This window comes from Neopelma chrysocephalum, unplaced genomic scaffold, assembly GCF_003984885.1.
Source record: "Neopelma chrysocephalum unplaced genomic scaffold, ASM398488v2 Primary Assembly neopelma1_43, whole genome shotgun sequence".
Classification (NCBI taxonomy): Eukaryota; Metazoa; Chordata; class Aves; order Passeriformes; family Pipridae; genus Neopelma; species Neopelma chrysocephalum.
This window is the reverse complement of record NW_020897702.1, coordinates 1,242,871-1,264,609: the sequence shown is the minus strand read 5'-3', so window position 1 is coordinate 1,264,609 and position 21,739 is coordinate 1,242,871. Positions and strand designations below refer to the sequence as shown.

General features: G+C 42.1%; 1 protein-coding gene across 1 annotated transcript; it reads left to right on the top strand.

Moving 5' to 3' along the window:
- Positions 1-9,789: 9,789 nt before the first annotated feature.
- On the top strand, positions 9,790-15,839 carry CCNA1 (cyclin A1). Its single transcript, XM_027677737.1, has 8 exons — positions 9,790-10,039; positions 11,204-11,447; positions 11,671-11,792; positions 12,492-12,715; positions 13,344-13,548; positions 14,332-14,445; positions 15,110-15,243; positions 15,572-15,839. Exons 1-8 carry the CDS (start codon positions 9,911-9,913, stop codon positions 15,621-15,623), a joined length of 1,224 nt encoding a protein of 407 aa, XP_027533538.1. The 5' UTR covers positions 9,790-9,910; the 3' UTR covers positions 15,624-15,839.
- Positions 15,840-21,739: the final 5,900 nt, after the last annotated feature.

Here is a 21,739-nt window from a genome sequence, read left to right as displayed (position 1 = left end):
TAAAATGGTTTCAGACAATTATAATGACCAGTTCTGCTCACATCCTGTAGCAAAGTTTTTCAGCATAAATTTGATCTTGTGCAAAGTCACAAAGAAGTCACCACTGTCAACATCTAGTATGGCCAGTCTTCGCGAACGAAGATTTTGGGAAAGGTCTTTTACCTTTCAAGCCTGCGCAATGGATTTTTTAGGTGAGACACAGCATGTGCTGAACTGAGCCCACCCTTTAATCCTGAGGTTCATCTGCTGGGGCCAAGCGAGCTTGGACAATGGCAGTGAGGTCCTCAGGACGTAGGTTTGTTTAGAGTGACCTTCTCATAGATGGATGGCCTCACAGGGCTGATGAGCTCCATCTGCCTGGGGGAGTATCCCTGACTAGGAATTGAACCCTGGCCGTGGCGGTGAGAGTGCTGCATCCTAACCACTAGACCACCAGGGGTCCCCTAACATACAGCATTTACACTGGTACTTCAGAGCTCTGCTGAGCTGAGGCCTTCATGAATAGCCTTTGCCTTCACAACACTACAGATGTTAATCATTGCACCTACTTTTCCAAACAACAAAGACAAAAAAATATTTCCCAAGATTACTGTTGCTACTGCTATAAATTTTGCCTCAACTTTGTTACAGATAGCCGATCTTCAACTAGTCACACATGCAAAACTCATCTGCTTTATAAGCATACAGGCCACTACATTTTAATTACTAACACAAACAAGTCGAACTGATATCAACAAATTAACTGTTCTTTTAATGATAGAATCACAGAATGGTTTGGTGTGGAAGGAGACCTTGAAGATTATCCAGTTCCATCTCCCCTGCCATGGGCAGGGACACCTTTCACTAGACCAGGTTGCTCAGTGCTCCATCCAGCCTGGCCTTGAACACCTCCACAGTTAAGGCATCCACAACTTGCCTGGGCAATCTGTTCCAGTGCCTCATCACCTTCATAGTAAAGAATTTTTTTTCCTAATATCTAATCTAAACCTACTCTCTTTCAATTTGCATCCATTCCTCCTTGTCCTGTCATTACATGCTCTTGTAAATAGTCTTGCTCCATCTGTCCTGTAAATTCCCTTGAGGTACTGGAAGGTCACAGGTTACCCCAAGGCCTTCTCTCTTCCAGGCTGAACAATTTTAATTCTCTCAGCCTGTCCTCATAGGAGAGGTGCTCCAACCCTTTGATCAACTTGGTGGCTCTCCTCTGGGTTCGCTCTAACAGATCAATGTCCTTTCTGTACTGGGGACCCCAGAGTTGGAGGCAGCACTCCAGGTGGGTTCTCACCAGAGCAGAGGGGCAGAATCACCTCCCTCAACCTGCTGGCCACACTGCTCTTCATGCAGCCCAGGATTCAATTGGCTTTCTGTCCAGATGCTGCACTCTGAGAACTAGTCTGTGATTTGTAACCTGAGAAACAGTGCCCAAGAGCCAGCTTCCACAGGATCATGAATTTAGAACATGAGTTTCTTTTGAAACTTTTCAATTGTGAGTAGAAATGAACGGTAGCTGTCCACAACAGCTGAGTAACAGATACCATCAGAATAGGGATCATAAATTAGGGGCCTGACTGAGACAGACCTACTACACAACAAGGGCATTTCAGCATGCACTTCAGCAATATTTGGCTAAAGGACCTGGCAGTGGAGCTAGATGGTTATTAAAGAGAGTGATTTGAAGAATTCAGAAATGTCTATTTCTGAATTATGCAGTACTGTTTCAAGGTTCTGTCAAAGTTATGGGTGTTTTCCTGTGTTGTTCTGAAATGAAAAGCAAAGTTGAGATAATAATGTTCAGTGAAGGATTTTAATTTAAAACATGCACAGGGCTAAAGCATGCTATCAGCTGCTTTATGATACAGAGAAGCTTGTAAGGGAATAAAATAAGGACAGCAGAAATGTTTGATTTTAAGCTTGATGTTTTCCCTTCAAATACAGCACTAAAGGGTATAGTTTATATTCTGTCACTGTTCTGATATTGAAAAACCTCATTTTCTTGTACTTCTAGGTGAAATGGGAGTAACTGCAGTGGTGCTGGGCATTCTACATAGTCACAAAGGTAGCAGGAGCAGCCCAAGACTGCTGTGGAGAAGCAACTCCAAAGCTGGAAATGTTTGGAACAGTATTTGTCACCTGTTACACCACTTGATTCAGAAACATTTTTGGGGTCAACTTCAAGCTATTCTGCTGATACCCTCTAGTACAAGGCTAGTGTATCTTATGATCCCAGTAAGATCAGGCTCCATAAGGTATTCTGTAAAATACCATTTTCTGGAGCTAATCCAATAAAGAGAAAGAATACAAGTAATCTTACACCCCTTCGGGTACTGGGAGCCCTGAGTTGTGCAGCATCAGACAGACCTCTGCTCAGGGCATGTATGGATCCTATCCACAGAAAAGTTCCCTGACATTTTGGTTTTGAGTCCTCTTCTAGAATTTTCTTAGGAAAAAAGTATTGTATTCGTCATATCTGCTGTCAAACAACCACATGTTTACATGAGAACTTGCTGATCCTCTTCAAGAAAAAGAAAAGGCCACACAGGCAGTGTAATCAGCAACACAGCCTGGGAGCTGCCTGCGGGCTCCTCTGTTACCATCACCCAGCTTGAAGGACAAGCTGTACTTGCACGACAGTGCAGCACAGCACTGGCCTGTGCCTGCTCACGTTGGCACTCTACATGGATCACTAACTCTCTAATGCACAATAGTTTTCTCGTTAGGATTGTTACAATCCCAAAGGAAAAAAAATCTTGCAGCTGCTTAAGGTTTTAGGCTTTGCTTCCCTGCTATGGGCATTGGATGGTGCTCTGTGACACTTTGGTAGCTCCTTAAGGTGAGCTTTGCCTATTATCAGACATGAGACACAGCAGCAAAGGATTGTTGCTGAAGGATCCCTTTATTATCAAGCAATAGGGCCATGGGATTTGCAGACAGGCTATGTATGCCCCAAAGTCAGGGGACAATAATGATGTAGAGTGCATCAGGCTTCTCCCAGCATCAACCACAGCACGCACAACACAGCTGCAAGCACAGGGGCAAGCATTCTCCTGCTGTACAGGGAACAAGATGCTTATGGCTCTGTCTGAGATGTAGGATATGTCGCTGCTTCCCTTCTTTACATAGGCACCCTGGGACTTCATCAGATGATTTCTGTTTTCTATAGCAAGTGGCGGATGAGTATGTGCACAATACAAGTAAATCTCACATCTCACCTTGCAAAGCATTTGCCAAGAACACAGACTGTGTACTGTAACTCTGAACACGTTCAACATCTGGGGAACATCTGCTTTTGAGGGCTGCTCTGGGATCATCATAGCTTTTCTTACACCAGCTTCACATGGTTGTCTTTGGGCTCTTCTACAGAATGGATTTTCAAGAACATTCTGCTTACTAAGGTTCTACATTTGTTGTCCACCCTCATGCTCACTTTACATTTAATATAAGTGGTATACAGTACAGTAAGAATCAAAAATTTATAAGTGGTATACAGTACTGCAAGAATCAGAAATTGTCTCATAGCACTCCATGTAATAAAACAGACTGCTTGATTGATCCTGCAAGCCAAGCAATATGAACCATTCCTACTGACTGATGGTTTTTTCTTCAGGAAAATCACTCATTTCACTTTCCAGTTAAATTTCAGCTCTCAGATTTGATAATCTGCTATCATACATGTAATGAGAAAAAGTTATTTATTTAGGCCTCTGTTCAAGAAGAAAACTTTAACACTAAGCCTTGGAGCTAATTGATCTTAGAAAGTCAGTATATTTAAAAATACACAAAAGTTTGTATGAAAGCACAGCCCTAATACACATAGAGAAATGAAAATTTTGCCCAATATAAAATATTTTTATGGCAGTTTGTTTTCTTTGGTATAACTGAAAGGTTTAGTGCATGAAACCTAGTTAACCTTAATAGAGAACAATGGCAAATTTACAAGAGCAAATTTGATCACTATATGGTTCTGGAAGGAAAATATAAAGTATTTTTCTAAAGAAGCATAAGGAATACTGATGCATTACAAATTAAAGTTATGTAGATATCATTCACAGAAGCAGCTTAAAGGGGGAACATAGATGTTAAAGTATAGCAGGTGTGCATAAGTAACAGTTTAAAGAAATATGTCCATTGGAAGAAGCTACTTTCTTTTACATCTTTTAAATTACAGGTAAATATTATACATAGCCTCAGCTGACAAGCATACATGTAGCTCTATTTAAATGATACCAATTAACACTAGATAATCAGTACAACCTGCACTATTAAGTTTAGATTAAGTGTTAGAAAAAAAAAGTTATAAACATCTCAATATATCTTCTATCTTCTAGGACTCAGAACATTTTTCTAAAACTTTCCTAAAATATTTTAGAAAAGCAATTTAGTGTTTTAAAACTCTAATTTATTAAACCGTATTTCTTCCTTTATGTTTTTGCCCACATTTTGTCTGTGAAGGTAACAGAATAAATTACAGGTTTGGTTTTCTTCTACTTTTTCATTTGGGCAAGTGTAACTTGGTAAAGGTAAGGGCATTTGGAAAAGTTAAGGAAGGGCAAAAGGAAAACCACAAAAAGATGAGACGAAAACAGGAAGGAGATTACTAATTTGATTGCATCCTGACAACCTCCTTCAGTTATGGCCTTTTTTGAGTTTCTGGAAGGTGCTGCACAGAGATAATTCTTATCCTCAGACCATGTCTTCTACGCTTAGGAATACAGCCTCAGAAAAACTGGCCATTTTTACCTTTGGATTATGCTCACAAACTGTTGAAAAGAACAATCTGCCATGAGCCTGAGCTGCAGCAGTGATCATGTCAGAGCTGTACTAACAACTGTACAGTAGAGATGACTGAACTGCATGGTAGTGTACATTTTCTGGCCCTTTTTAATGCACTATCACAAGCCATGCAATACAGACTGTGTCTGTGACTGTCCACTACCAGCGATATGTGATCCTATCTGTTAGGTGCTTGGGTGCACAGAGCTTTTTCATGTTTGGCTACTGAGCTGTCCAAACTCACTGTTCACTGTGGACTTTCATGCAGAAGAATACTAGGTAAGCTTGGACTTGAGTCCTAGTTTGGGTCTATGCTAAATATCCAGTACAAACAGAATAAATATCAACTGATCTACCAAATATATGTGGAGAGTTGGTGGCTCAACCAAGACTTTCTTGGTCTTGTCTGTATGCCTTGCCCAACAATTCCTGAGCCCTGGACTAGTGTGTTACTTCTTGACCATTTTTCTGATTCTACTGGTTCAGAAAAACACTGAAACTCACAATAAACTCCACATATTCTCAAATAATATTAAATTAATTTACTGGTATGATAATCAAAACACTCTGCAGCCAGGGGACTACTCATAACCCCAGGAATCATAGCCATGTGAAAGAAAAGAAGTTGTGTTCTTCACTGCTTTGCTACCTTAGGACCATACAACAAGGTTGTGATGGGACCTCACAGGTCACAGAGTCCAGGCAAGTCTCACTGTTATGGAGATTTCATAATCTTTTTTAGAAGGTTTCTGAACTCAAAAACTGCTCCCACAGCACATTTTCCAGGGTGTTATGCAGCTGTGCATCAAATTTGCTATGCAGGGGGACTTCCATTGTTGCTCTGCAAGAAAGCTGACCTAAGAAGATCCTGCGGCACACGTGGACCTGCTGTGTGATTGCTAATATGCTGGTTTGGAAAAAGTTGCCAAATACTGAATGTGACCTGGCCAAGGTAACTCTGTCTCACCTGCCTGAATGGGTTTTTCTTTATGAATAGTGTTGTAATTCAATATGAGACTTAGAGGAGCAAGGCTGGGAAGCTGGAACAGTCCTCCATTAACTGCTTCTCATCTTATACTTACATAGTCTCAAGACTATGTTTTTTTTATTACGAGTCAAGATGCTACTTGCAGGCTGCAGGCCCAATAGCTTTTTAGGCCAAGATGAAAGCCTATGGATTAAAACACAGTAGAGGCCAAAAGATGTTTCAAAGGGTTAAGAGAAAAGGTGACAGTGGTTTGATTTGTGGGCAGAGGGATCTGTGAACTGAAGCCTATGCAGAGCTTGCTGTATAAAAGCTGGGAATAAACAGTGGTCCTCAGAGAGGAAAGCAGGAGCCAGTGCCTGCTCCCACGGCCCTTTAGCTGAAAAAGGCACCAAAGGTGGAAATTTCAACATTTGAAGCAAAACCTGCAAAAAGGAGAAAGAACTAAGGAGTTAGGAAAGATTCACAAGACAGAGACACACTGTCTTTACCAGAGTCACAGAGGAAGCATCCTCACCAAGTCAGGCATTGCTCTGATTTCTCTGTCTTCCTAGAAATCATCAGTAAGACAGTGAATACTGCAAGAAGCCCTAAGGAGTCCATTCAGGAAGGCTTCAGTTTCCTCTCAAGCACACACAGGGAAGCTGAAAAGTAAATGATTAATGGCCCAAAGCTTTATTCAATCTGCTGCTACAATTAAAGTAGTGGCTGGCAAAGCTCACTGGCCTCTCCCAGGTACTAATCTAGATTGGGCTGTTTCAAAGAGCTCCTGAGAAACTGGAGCTTAGATAACCTCATTAAAAGCTATTTGAGAGGCATTTCAGTTACATTAATGTACTGTATGACTACTGAGGATACCCATATGCTGCCCATATATAAAAATACGAGTAAGTCATTTGTTGGTTAGCCAAGGTTCTTCAGTTATGTCTAAACGGAATACAAATATGATGGGCATTTGGATATAAAGGATGGTCACTGACTGAAGATGAATTTAGTAAATAAATTCCATCCACACATTTGGCTAGGAGTGACACGTGATCTTTCTATGAATGCACTTAAATGTTAGACCTGTAACTACCAAATTCTAACATTCCTCATGACAAATACCATATGGAGAGACTGAGCAGTTAGAAAAATAGATTTGGGCAAAGGTAAGACTATTTTTATAAGCTACAGGCAGTTTTCACAAACAGCATTTACCTACCTGAAAATATGTACTTATATAATGTTTCATCAACCTCAGTGTCATACCTAGACACTTTTGCTGAAAATTAATAAAAACCAGCTCTGACACTGCCAAATGAAAGAACAGCTGTTATTTTCAATGCTGACAAAGAATAGCATAACATTTTTTAAATCGTGAAAAATTAAACAGCACCTAAAATTATTCAGTCATGGAGCACTAGGTCTATAAAGACAAGGGATGGCACCACCCCCTACTGCCTTCCTGAAGCAGTCTCATAATTTCTTTTGTGCTGGCCCTACAGTTCATGGAGCTGTCTAGAAACCAAACTCAGAGGACTGACTCTGCCAGTAACAACACTGTGTTGCTGTTGTTGTTGTTGCAGCTGTTTTACTTCTCAGGTGGACTAGGTCCTTAATTTGTCTCACAACCACACAAATCCTTCTGCCAGCAGAAGGGTGGAAGCAGCAATGAGTGGCTGGGAGCAGGACAGTCCTTGTCCACAGCAGGCCAGACCACGCTGAATGCAAACGGATGTGCAACGAGGGCATCAGGGATATGTATGTTCTTGGGGATCTGAGTCCTAGAACCATCATCTCATAGATGTCCTGAGGCAATGAGTCTCCTGACTCATTCCCTTATGTTTTATATTTAAATGTTTTACAATTGAATAAATGATTTCCATTCTTTTCAGAACAGATTTTGAAACTATCAGCTAGTATTGATTTAAGGTCAGAATAGTGTCAGCTACTTAAAACATAATTAGAGACAGAAATCAGAGTCCTGATACTCCTGAAGTAGAGAAATGTTGCTAAATTGTAATTTGAAGCAAAAGAAATTTTTTGCTTTGATGGAAAAATCTAATTTTTTTCTTCCTTTATTGCTAAAAAGTGTGCAACTGGACTTTTTGCTTACTCATAAAATATATAAATTTCAAAAGCCTTTTATTTAAAAATATTATCAAATCTGAAAATTTTAATTAAAATGTAGAATAGTCACACATTTAGAAATTGTTTCGAATAACATTAACCTTCTTACACTGCTCTAGGTTCTACATATATTGCAGCACAGGATTTCTTCAACGTTTTTTAATAATCCCATCAAAACAATACGATAAGAAGTATTTAAAGTTCCGCTTAAGCTGATGCTTAATTTCAGTGGTTGGAAACTATCTTGATTTATTTCAGAAATTCAAACTTCACATGAAAATATTTAAATAAATGTCCTCAAGTGAAGCGTTCCTTGTACAAAGCTGGGGTTCAGAAATTAAAGAAGGAGAAGAACACAGAAGTACAGCATAACCTTCTGTCCCCCTGACCTGCATTTGCCCACACTTGCAGCTGTGACAGCTCCACTATGATAACTACCTGCTTACAACCCTGCTGCTGCAAGGACATGAAGCTTCTCCTACCAAAAAGGAAAAAAAGTAGTGTGACATGGACAATGGATTAAACACAGGTAAAGTTTTTCAACTTCACATATACCACTTACCTCCTATAGTAAATTCCTTTTGGGGGGTCAGGGGAAGTCACTTAAAAATAAATATAAGAAAAATGGGAAGAAAAAATACAGCCCTTAAGACAGGCTGGATCACAAGAACTGCAAAAACTAATTCTGACATAAGACCCTGCTTGATATATCCAAATTTCAGATAACTCCTACATTTCAAGCATGCTGAAGAGCACCTCAAGAAGTACCATCACTGCCAAGGCACAGTTTTGACAGAAGTCTCTTTAACTTGCTCTTACAGATCTGCAACAAGGGAAATCCCCAAATTTCCCATGCTGTCTCTTCTGGGGCATCACAATTCTGATATCTAACCTAAATCTCATGCTGAGGTTTCATCTGCTGTACCGCCTGCTCTTTTGTCTTCACTGTGGGCTTTCAGAGCGCTCATGTGCCACACAAGCTATATTCCTGTTTGTTCATGCTAGGATAGCAATAAGCCTGGTGAATCATGCTCAGACTGAGGTTCACTATAACCTCCTGATTCTTCTTCATGGAGCTGCTCCCTACTTGGCCGTTCCCCATCCTACATTTCTGCAGCCACTGGCTTTGACCTTGCCTTTGTGCTTCAGGAGCATCCTGATTCTCCAGAACATTTTTCTAGTTTGTCAAGATCATTTCTGAAATCTAATCTTGATCCCCAGCATATTCTCAGCCTTCTCAGCACCACAGTCGGTGTTACCCACAAATCCAGCAAGCACGCTGGCCGTGTCATTATCCATATCACGGGTGGAAAACTTCGACGGCACTGGATGAACTTCTGCGTTTATAAAGCTCTGCATTTCCACGGCTAGCAGCTGAGAACTGCTCAGACATGTAACCGTACAGCCGCGCAGTCAGTTCTGCAACTAGTTGTCCCTTGCCTTGGACTTTATCGAAGTGCCACGGGAGTCAAATCCACGCTTAAATGAACTATAATCTCATTTTTCTCCCTCTTCGTTTATCAAAGAGGGACGTCGAACTTACAAAGCCGCCGCTGTCGCTTCTACACCCTCCCCTCACCCTCCGCGCGTTCCGCAGCGCACCCGGGGCGGCCGCGGCCCCCGCCGGGGTCACCATGACGACCCGCCGCCGCTGGGGCCGGCGGGGCGGCGCGCCGGGGGTTGAGCCGCCGGGCTCCCAACCGGCAGCGGCCAACAGCCACCGCCTACAGCCACCGCCTATTTAGGGGCGCCGGGCAGGGGGGCGGTCTCTGCGGCGCAGGGCGGTAGAACTGCCTCCGAGGGCCAGTGGCGAGCGGAGCTGAGCCGAGCCGAGCAGAGTAGAGGCGGGCGGTGCGGTGCGGTGCGGTGCGGTGCGGTGCAGGCTCCCCGGCAGCGGGGCGGACGGGAGGGAGGCAGGCAGGCATTGCCCGAGGCGTCACCAAATATTTGTGGTGGTTTAGAGGATTTTATTCCCCCTCCCACAACTTAATTTTATTTTTGTGGGGTTTTTTCTCTCCGAAAGATACCGGCGTCGGGGCGGCGATGCGTCGTACCGGTGAGAAGAGCCGGGCGGGGCGGCGGGAGTCGTGCCCCGCCGCCCTCCGCAGCACCGGCGGGCGGGCCGTGCTGGGAATGCTGACGGAGAACCGGCAGCAGCGGCCCGGCGGCCAGGTGAGCCCCGCTGCCTGCGGCACAGCCTCCTTCCCTGCCCGCTGAGAGGCTGAGAGGCAGTCCTCCCCACGGGCCGGCGTGGGTGAGCTCCCCGTCCCGGTCAGGCCCCGGGTCTGGGGGCCTGCCGCCGGCAGGAGCGGTGCACGCGCCGGCTCTCGAGGCTGCAGGTGAAGGCCTGGGGATGACGGGGTGAGTAGGTGACTCAGGCTCCAGTTATATAAGTGTGAGTTTCCCGAGAAGCCCTGCTCAGTCCTAATTTGCAGGCACTTCCTCGTGGAAATACTCTTGAGTAAATAATTCATCCTGGAAAAAAGAGAGATTTGAACATTTACCACCTGTAGTGTAGCTGGTAGTTTAAGGAAGAGCTGTTTACTGATGCTTACCCAAGGGTCCAACTGCTGTGTGCTGGCCATATTCTCTTCAAGGTGCCAGAGCCTTCAAGAAGCTCAAGTTCATGGCAGGTTGTCTGTCTCCCTTTTCTGTTCCTTGGGTCTTCCTGGGGTCTGCTGGTGTGGCAGGGAAAATGTTACCGTGCTGACTTACAGGATCTAACATAGCAGCTAGTACGTGTACACAAACTCTTCTTGGTTGTGACTCTATAAAGCCCTTAACTCAGTTTGTGGCTTACTGGTAGTAGATGATGTGAAGGACTGTAGCCTGGTCACACTGTAGCTTGTAGTCCCAGAGGTTGCAATGCCTAAGCGCAAAAGTTCAGACTTCAGTTTTTCAGCTCTGCTTGAAGTGCCTTCTTCCGAGTGAAGTCCTTCATAAGTCTGTGGCAATGCCTAAGCACTTCTATTATGTTAACTTGCTGCACTTACCAGAATTGAATGTGGAACAGACTGCATTTTTCAGCCCCATTAGAACCAAGCAGCACTCTTATTCTCTTTGGTGTTAGGCACTGAATGTGGGGCTGCTTTCCCCTCACCCCTCATTCCTAATTTTCACTACACCTCACCCTTTCTGTGAGGAATCTGTCACAGCAAGACAGCAACAGGTGGTACTTCTGAAGCACCGGTTGTAGCTGGTGGCTTTTTCCATGAACTTTTATGTTATTGATGTCTGTTAGGCAAGGAAGGTGGTTTTCTTTTTGAAAACAAGTGGCACTTGCTGTTTTCTCCCTGAGTTGCCCTTCCACAGCATATATTGTGTGCTCTGCTTCAGGGTGCTGCTGTTACCAAGTGCTTCTCTGGCTCTGAAAACACCATCCCTTCATCTGGAAAAGATGAAGTGCCCAACTGCTTGTTCAACCCTGCATCAAAGCAAGGGTTTGCTATCTACATAGATGACCCAGAAGATAAAGAAAACTACAGCTACCAAGTGTCTGAAGAGCTGGAATCAAGCCAGTGTGACCTGAATACTAGTGCAATGACATCCAGTATTCACCTGCTACTGGATCTGAGTTCAGGTAACTCCTGTTACTACTCAGATGGTATCCATAGTGCAACTACACATAGGGTGGCTATGAACTGTGAGGCTGGTAAAGTAGTGAGTAGCTTGTTACGTAAATAACACTTCAAGATAACTTTGTGTCTACACGAGGCACAACACTTCTGAACTAAAAATACTAGGAGGAGGTGAAGGAAGAGGTTACTTACACAAATGTCTTGCTGCTTCCTGTTACTTGTTAGGATCTCCTATGGTAGTGGACACATCCTTCCAGTCCCAGCCTGAGGATCACATGGAAGATGTCATAACTCTGCCTGTGGAAGAATATGCAGAAGACATCCATCAGTACCTCAGAGAGGCTGAAGTGAGTGGCTTGTAAGAAGCTTACAGGTATTTGTGGTCCGTGTGATGGGCTACAATATTGCAGAGATGTATGGGTGCCCCAGGATAACCCAAGGCTGCCACTGAACTACAAAGGAGAGAAAGCAAATAGTAAAAGTCATCTCTGAAGGCAGCATATAGTCAGTGATAAGATCTTTCAGGATTATTGTGTTCCTGAAATTTCCTGTGATTGGAGCATCTCAACTCTTTGGGATGAAGAATTCTTGCAAATGGAAATAGAATGCTGAAAAAATACTAAAGCAGTTTGATATGATCCCACTGACAGCTGTCTTGCTATAGAAGCAGTTTTTCCTACCTTTGTGTCAGAGTAGTGAAGTGCAGGCTCCTAATAAGAAGAGAGGGGAAAAATGTGAGTTGATAATTTTCAAGTCCTTCTGAATGATTTAATTGTTTGATGGCAAAGGCTCTCTGTAGTCCAGGAAGTCTTTTACTGTTTTGCTGCTAATACAGTAGCTTCTATCTCTTCAGTGTAGAAATACCACTTTCTAGAGATGCCACTAGCTGGTAGTTATTACAACTAGCATTATAATTGTACTTAGTAGTAATAGTTACAGTGGAACAACTGCTGCTCATTTTAGTGTAAGTGTAAAGAATGTTAACCAGCTCAGAAATCCATAGTTCTCCTTGAGGTGAGCATCCTGGTTCAACTCTTTCCAAACAGCTAAGATTCAGGCCCAAGCCCTATTACATGAAGAAGCAGCCAGATATCACAACAGGAATGCGTGCCATCTTGGTAGACTGGCTGGTGGAAGTAGGGGAAGAGTATAAACTTCGGACAGAGACTTTGTACTTGGCGGTGAACTTCCTGGACAGGTTTCTTTCCTGCATGTCTGTTCTCAGAGGGAAGCTGCAGCTTGTAGGAACAGCAGCAATTCTTCTGGCTGCGTAAGTATTTCATCTCCTGAAATCTTGGTGAGGTAAAACTTATTTTTGGACTCAGTCTCATAGAAAAGGAAGGAAAGAAGCTTGCAGTAGCTTCTTAGTAGGTAGTTTCTCATGATGTCTCAAGATTAGCAACTTCGACTACTTTGGCGCTAGCAAAATTAAAAATTTAATGTTTGATGTGAGGAACTGTAGTGGGGAAACCTAGTAACCATAACAGCAGGAGTGAAAACACTACTGTGTTAGGCTCCTAGCCTGTAGGGCTGCAATAGATTCACAATTGCAATCTGCAATTAGCCTTCAACTGCTTTAAGTACACAGGGTAAGCAACATAGCTTAGTGCATGGGGTTTTGTCTGGAGTGTGTTGTGTTACTAAGACATTCCTACTGAAAGTTTGCTATTAATCAAGAGCTAATGTGAGTGTGAGAGACGGATGACTTGGAGTTCCTCTAATCATATTTGCCCAAATTTGAAACTAAATTGTTAGTTAGCCTGGAGGAATAAGTAAAATTAGAGCTCTACACAAATCTTAGTAATGTCATATGGTCATCCTGACATAGGTCCAGCAGGAAGCTTTCTTTTGCTATAAGTTTCAAGCTGACAAGTGTGGCTTCTACATCCCTTTTTCAGGAAGTATGAAGAGATCTACCCACCAGAAGTGGATGAATTTGTCTATATAACAGATGATACCTACACAAAGAAGCAGCTGCTAAGAATGGAGCACCTGCTTCTCAAAGTGCTTGGTTTTGATCTAACAGCCCCAACCACCAACCAGTTCCTCCTTCAGTATATTCAGAGGCATGGAGTCTGTATGAGGACAGAGAACTTTGCAAGGGTAAGAACTGTCTGCCTGTTGGGACTGAGGGGGGAGAAGTGATCCTTGAAGGAGCTGCAACAGGCCTAAAAACTGGATGTTTTGTAGTCTGTGGCTTGTGCTGAGATTTTTGGATAAATGTCTCATGGAAGTCGTAGGTTTGGCCTATCTGTCTGGACAGGCAGTTATGTGGTAGAACTCTGGTTGTTTTTTCAACAGTGCCTGTGTAGCAAGTCTGTCCTGGATTTGGTGCTACTGCATATTGCTACACAATGACACAGAATGTCTGCATAGCTGCATTGGACTTGCATGGAGTAGGCAACCCTGCTTAGAAAGGGCAGGCTTACAGTAAAACACCTGACTCGTTACTTCTCTGTAAAGGGTATAGGGATGTACTGTGACTCTACTTCAGCAGAGCCCAAATTTTTGCTTCTTAGAGCTGTCCATTTATTTGTGATATCCAGGTGGGGTCCACCTATGTAAATGAGCCTTAGAGGATAGGAAGAGTGTGTCTGTTATTTTTACGAAACTCGAATTTTCTAAGTCTCTATCTGTAAAATTATGTCAGAGCTGATGATGGGACCAGAACTTTGGCAAAACTTGGTCTTTCTGTCCCCCCTGAAACATGCTAGAGGATCTTCTGTTAGATCAACAGGACTAGAATGCTAGTTTTTCTCACTAGATATGTAACTCATGCTTTTTTTACGTGATACTGAGACCACTGCCAAACTTTAGTGCTTGCTGTATTGGACTGATTGTACCAGCTATGCTCATTCTTGAAAAACTTAGGGTTTTCTTGTTCAGTATCTTGCAGAGCTGAGTCTTCTTCAAGCTGATCCTTTTCTGAAGTACCTTCCTTCACAAATTGCTGCAGCAGCCTACTGTCTAGCAAACTATACAGTGAACAGATCTTTCTGGGTAAGGACAACTGTATGTTAATAACTAGATCAAGCACTTTGTTATTTTATGTTTCATTAGAACTGAGCTGAGAAGTAGGAGGAGTAGCTGCAAAGTACATTGTTATAAAAGCTGAAATCCTAGGATGAGTAGCTGCACCCGAGTTGATGCGACTACCTGATAAGTTAAGTAAACCTGAAATATCATACCTCTTCACTGAAATGAGAGGGACTTCCCTGTTTTGCTCATGTACATCAAGCCTGTACCTATGGCCTTACTAATCCCCAAAACTCCTTCCCCAGAGACAACACAGGGGCTTTCTGGGAGGTAGGGGAGAACTAAATGTGTCTTTTTGAGTAGTTACCCTGAGTGGCTTCTTTAATGCAAGTCTTGATAGGCCTTCCAGCTGTGTGTTGGAGGAATAGCTTTAGAAAAGAGCAGGATCCAGAAGAGATGTAATGAATGCCACATGCTTAGAGCAGAAAGAGCTTGTCAGATCTCATAGCAACAAGGAAGACCTAGAGTGAAGCTGATGGCAGAGTACACTTGAATCTTCTCCATGCCTAAAGAATCTAGAGCGAACACTGATGTAGTGAAAATGGTTTCTACTTCCATAGGAAATGCATCTTCTAGATGACTGACTGCGATAGAGTAACACTATTTTTCTTTTTTCTCATCTGACCAGCCAGAAACACTTGCTGTGTTCACTGGGTATTCATTAAGTGAGATAGTGCCTTGCCTGAGTGATCTGCATAAAGCATGCCTTGATGCTCCCCATTGCCAGCTGCAAGCTATTAAGCAGAAGTATAAGCACACAAAGTAAGTAACCACTGAGCCAGCATTCTGTAACTTGTAGACTATAAGCACAGAATGACTCTGGTTTAGTAGCTTGGGCTGTAGCTGCTGTAGCTCACAAGCTTTACATAGTGGTCAGCTTCTAGTTCTGAAGCAGAAGCCTCTGTCAGCCTCTTGAGGAGAACTTTTCTGACTAGAAAAGTAACTAATCCATGAGTACACAGATGCATGGGATAACAATTCTTTCTGTGCTGTTGCAGGATGATTCTTCTCCAGTGTATTGCACAAGCAGGTGATAGCTTTAGAGTTGCCAGCTAAGCTAATATCTGTAGTAACTGTATTTCTGTTCCAGGTACCTGCAGGTGTCTCTTCTGGAGCTCCCAGCAGTTCTTCCTCTACAGTAGAGACTGTGGATTCTAGACTTGAAGATTACCTTGTCCCAATCAACAAAGCTGGTCTAACATTTCATAGAGCACTGCAGGTCATGTGTCTGTAACCATAGTGATCAGAATGGTTTTAAGCTTATATTTTTTAATGGGATGCCTTTTTTAAAGAGAATATTAGACTATAGCTCTTAACATAACTGATAGCACTTTTAATAAATGTCTTATTGCACTCTACTTCTGTGAATCTTCTGACTCCAGATAATATCTGCAGTAACAGTAAGTGGAATGAATTGTGGAGTGGTTTTTTGTGTGTTGTTTAGGGTGGTTTTTGTTGGGGTATTTTGGTGGTTTTTTGATTTTCTTTTTTTACTAAATCACTGTAAGCAGGATTTATAAGATGGTTGGATTGGATAAAGAATGGCTTGAACCAACACAATGTGACATCTCCATAGACAGGTTATTTCCTGCAGTCTTATTTGTTTCTTCCTCTTCTATAAGACAAGATCACATAGCCATGAACAGAAGCTATTTTCTGCAACTTTTTTACCATATCATACTGAAAACATCCACTGAACTCTGAACATCTTTATAGAAGATCATCAATGTTGAGGTAAAAGTCAGACTTCCTTTTATGGAGGCAAAATAGGGGGATTGCTCTGCAGGGAGCTGGAGGAAGGGAGACTGGCTGGCAGAGCTTTAGGAAAGCTTCAAACACTGGTGGATAGACTGCAGTAGAGAGCAATGCTAAAAGCTGTGAGGTACTTGTACAGTAGTACTGGGATAATGGAATTGAGCTACATGGCTCCTGAGTCATACTTGTGGTATGGAGTAGTCTTATAGCATAGCTGTCTGAGATGACCACTTATGCCACTAGAGCACTGCTGAATATGTGAAGGGAGGGTGATGGGACAGAACTAACTATCTTAGCCTGAGCTGCTGCACTGTCTTATGTCCCACTGGCCGTTATTTGTTAGGTAATGTTTAAAAAAAAAAAACAAAAGAGAAAAAACCCCAAAACAAAAGCCCCACACACTACCTTGTGTACTATTAAACATAATAGTCCCTGTCCAAAGTAGTTAAAAAATCAGTTGGACATATTGGTCAGCATTTTAGAGAACTGTAATCCACTCATCTAAATGGCAAGGTAAGTCTGAGGCATTCACTTACTGCAAGATTTTAAAAAATTCCGTGCTTACTGCTTCCTAAGAGCCATCTGTACAGTGTATTATGTGTTTCCAAGCAAGAATAGGCTTAATGCTTGACATCAGTACTTTATTCAGCAGACATACTAAGTATGAACTAAAAAGCCTCTTATTTTGATTTTAAAACCTGATTATACCAATGTGTGTGTCATGACACTCTTAGCTTCAGGGGTTTCACTTCCCTCAATGTGTGTAAGTCTTCCTTCCCCTTGATTCTTCCTTGTGCAGGCTGGTGAATCCCCCTAGTAATGCAAACCCTTATATTCCTCCAAAGTGGAGATATTGCTTATGAGAGATTTACTCATCTCAAAGTAAATATCCTTTAAGGAGGGGGAGCATTCCATTTCAGTCTAGCATAGACAGTTCATGGTCTCTTGCTTCAGACACTTTCTAGTCAAGTAAATGAATCTTGATATTTACTGATGACAGAAGTGACCAGATATCCCATGTTCATGTCTGTGATATCCACTTTGTGCTGGGGGCCTAGATCCATAGATTGTGTCATGCAATTAACTTCATGGCTTGTGGATGTATGTCTTAAAGACAGGCTACAAACTTCACTCATGCCTGCAACCAACTTCTTTACAGTCTCAGTACAAAGCTCTGAGTCAGTGGTGCCTAATCACAACAGACTGTGGTGAATTTCTTGGTTGCCTGTTTCACGAGGAAATGGTGCGTGTACTGGGCAAGAGTCTTGCTAAATCTATGCAGATTGAGTACCAGCTTGTTTATGGTGTTTCAGGCTGAACACAAGGTGTCCTGAAACCTCATGTTAATAACACTCACTCTACTTGTAAGTAATAGTGCTTGCTGAACTGCAATTACTGTAGTGTTGGGTATTTTTGAAGCAGTAATAAACATCTCAAGTACAGGACTGTTTCCTAGTATTACAGCAGTTTGAAGGTATTTGTATGGTCATGCTGCAATAGTAATGGGGAAGAGATGAGTTTTGTTCTTATGAACAGCCTATGACCACAGCCATGTGTCATATTCCTGAGCCAACGGATTTGGTGCATCTAACAAAGTAGGAGGTGTCCAGGTCTGAATTTACTAAGTGTTTTAACATGTGGACTCTTTCTAGAAGACTGTGCTTCATCTGTTTTCTTGTTTTATAACTATTTTTCAGCTCAGTTTTTGACTTAAGTATTCCTTCAGTCCAAGAGCTAAAAAGGGAAAATGAAAAAAAACTAAGTAGTTAAGATGAAGAATCACATAATACTGCAATGTGAATGCTAATAATAAGTTTAGGCAAGATGGATTAAATTTGAATTTGTCAGACACTAGAAACTGATCTTGAAGTGGTCTCATCTAAGATGCGTAATAATGACATTTTGAATGTTCCTGCTCTATTCTCATTTCCTTTTGTTGCATTTGTCTTATTCAGAGCAAGGAAAATAGTCTTACTGCTCTTTCAAGGTGAAAACTGGGTGCTATCTCCTCTCTCATTCAGTGTGAATTATCACACTTAATTCTGACCTCCCCCTCATGTAGGCTGTTCTCTGCCTGAGATCAAGGGATAAGAGATGCTCCAGTTGGGCATAATGTGATAACAAAGGTGAAATAATGCTGTTTTAATAAGATAAAGTGCTTGAATGCAGATGCAAAAACACTTGAGTACTAAAAGATGTACTGAAAATCAGGTATATGGGAATATGGATTTATAAGGAGGAAGATAAAAGCAACACAAAAGGAAGCTTTCACTTTTCATTGATGTAGTGCCTATGCTATACAGAAAAACTAAGAGATATAAAGGTCAAAGCCTTGTGTGATGTTTGAAACAGAACTAGACTTCTTGAAGACAGCCATATCCTGGAAAAGAAATAAAGGCAATAAAATCAATGTTAAAGACTAAAGAGAGGTAGTCTCCATTTTTGACCATCCCACTTAGTGGCTAGTAGACAATGGCCACAAATAGGACCTCATGTTTTTTTGTTCAGTGTGCAGTTTTGGAAATGTCAAGGCTGATCATGTTCAGTTAGCTCTGCTGTGAAGATCAGTCTCTGAATGTCAGCATATGTATTTCAAAGGCTGAATATTGACGTCTTTGCAGGTCACAGTATCTTCCCCCATTTAAAATGTACTGGGACAATATGCCAGAAGTAAAACCTACTGGTGAGACAGCAAGCTGAGGATATCCAAGGAGCTTTGAGCGATCACTCAGCACTTAGTGGAGTAGGTTGGAACTGAGAAGTGTTGAGGATTTTAAACTTTGACCCATGATGTTCAATTCAAGAAATCTTTAATGGTATTAAAAACAAACAAAACCCTCTCTAATCTTATTCTAGCAGTTTCTGTATTATCATGCTTTGACTTTCAAGAGACCCAAATGTGCTGTGGTTGTATGATCCTGTTTCTTCTGTGTTGTAGTTGACTTTTTTAATCAGTAATTTCTAACATTAAATACTGTAGCTGTCGCTGGTGTCCTGAGAAAGCTGTTCTTTATAGCTGGGGATGTATTGTGAATCCCTTGTTCCCTTATGATTAAAAGAGAAAAGCAGAACTTTATGGTAAGGTGGTAATTTAAGAACTCTGTTGTGCCTTTGTTTTCTTCTTCTCTGGAATGAGTTAAGGATGTCTGAGGGCTATTGGGTTGTTAGAGAAAATGCTTTAACCTGTGTTCAGAATAGTTAAGCTGTTGATTCATGACTGAAGGTTGTCTGCCTTGCTGGGAAGTCTACCTGTGTTGATTAGTCTTCGTGCATACCTGCTTGTTGTCAGTTCTACAAATGACTGGAATTGGCTCTGATTGCTGAGGTTGGTACTTATTTTAGCCCGTGACCTTGAAACAGCTTGTGGGGCTGCTCTTAAGAATGAGAAAAAGCCAGCAACATCAGCAATTGCTTCCTGGAATTAAGCTTTTTATCTTGCAATTTTCCTCATCACCTGCTTCCCCAGAGTAAGCTCATCATCATATACTGAAGAGCTGTGCAGACTGTGCTAGGGAGATGTGAACTGGAGGGGGTGCAGACCCATCCCCCTACTCAGATGTTCTAGACCCCTGTCAAGCTGAGTCTTATGAAGTTTAAGTCCTCTACTAGTTACAGAGGACGTATGTGTTTTCCTACTGCATCAGTCAAGAGTCGCACAGAATACTTAATTATTTTTAGCTGTTATCTGTTTCATAGTTTTACTCTTGTATGGTAAGCTCACATTTCTCTTGGATGCTCTTGTATGTTCAGATTCCATCTACTTAATAGAAAAAAATACAAAGCTTTGCATGATGAGATGTCCATAATGAACATCCATGACAACAAGTTTATGGAGTATGTGCACTTTACATCTCTGGAGGAACATCAGATAGAGAAAGGGTGGTTTAGGAAGCGCCTTTGATAAGTACCTAATACAGCCAGTCACAAATCTTCTACATGCTCTTTGTGTTTTGTCACTGTAGATGGCAGCCGTGCAAACATTGAAGAGAATTAGCACAGACAAACTTACAGGACAGTCTACAGAAAGGTACTGGGCATATGACACAATTAATCCTAAAGTACATGCCTACCTACATCAGATTAACTTGTGTCTAGGCCAAGACAAGGAAGACCAGGCAGTCCTGATCCTGATCCTCCTGGAGGTAGTAAAATAATGGCTCTGTCCTGGAGCTTTATGCAGTGTTTGTCTAGTTAGGCTGTGCTGGTAGTGAAAAATAATGGTGGACTGAGCAAGGGCTGGTTCCTGGCCAAATGTCTGTCTCCATTTGGCTTGTTTCCAGGATTTGTAGGGCTAGCTTGTTTTTTAAGTAGATTTGTTTTGGAGAGAGCTTGTTGGAGCAGGACAAAATAGTCAGTGTGAACTAACAGGCTGTGTGGCTAGCTGGGCCCAGAGCTCAGGCTTGCTGTCTTCCCTTTTTTGTCTTAGCAGTATGTCCAGAATGACCAAGTGTCCCTGCCATTAATACCAGTAAATACCTAGTTAAACCATAAGGGAGCCCTCAGTCCTTGTGTTTCAGATGTTCAGACCCTCTTTATTTGAACACAGAAGAGCGTCAGTGGAACCAAGTGCTGAAAGAACAGGCTCATAATGAAGCATTGAGTTCTGGCAAGAAATAGTCTCCCTGCACCATCTGCAGCCAAGCTGCCTTTTCTGCTTGTTTATTATTGTTGGTGGTTTGATGTGTAAATAACATGAAAAAGTAAGAAAGAGAGCCCTAGACCCACAGTGTTCAGCAGATTAGGCATTTGGTACTACTCAGTGAGCTGCTTACAGTAGAATATTATAAACTCCATCCCTGTTTAGGCAGAAACTGAAGTGACATGTATCTCAAAACAGAATCGTCGTCCATTTGGTGATTTTTTTTTTCCTTTCATAAGGAGGATAGAAATAACTGGGAATTAACAAAATGGATGGCAAAACAGATTGTAGTTGAGCAGCAACATCGGTGCAGATACTGAAGTGGCAGAACCAGGTTCCCTCTGAATCACATTTGCATAGCACATGCTTTCGAACAGCATACTATCCTAAGTGCCGTAATGTACTGTCACCTTTGGTTACTGAAGAGGAACAGTGTCGGGTTCAGCCCTGGGGGAAAAGACCTTGAGCTTTTTGTTGTGTTAAACCAGAAGCAAAGAGCGGGTTGACTCACAGTAAAACTGCTGGGGACGCTGTATTCTGATGATCTCCGAAGGACAGGGCCAGAAGAGGGCACCAGCGTCCTTGGTCCAGGGTTTGAGGGGAAATCCAACTTTAGCCTTTCACAAAAGTGTGCTGGGTCAGAGCCCAGAAGGCTGTTTGATCTTTGACTCTTTTTACATGTTTTTGGGTAGCATTATGCACAATCATTGCAACAATACAGTTTTGTTCAATTAATTTTTTTTATTAAATGTAACCAGATTTAGCAAAGCTGTAATGTTAAGGTTGTCAGCTATGCTGCCTAGCTCTCACACGTGGTGCTTCAGGGATACTTGTGGAAAATAAATTATCTTTTCAGACCACCTG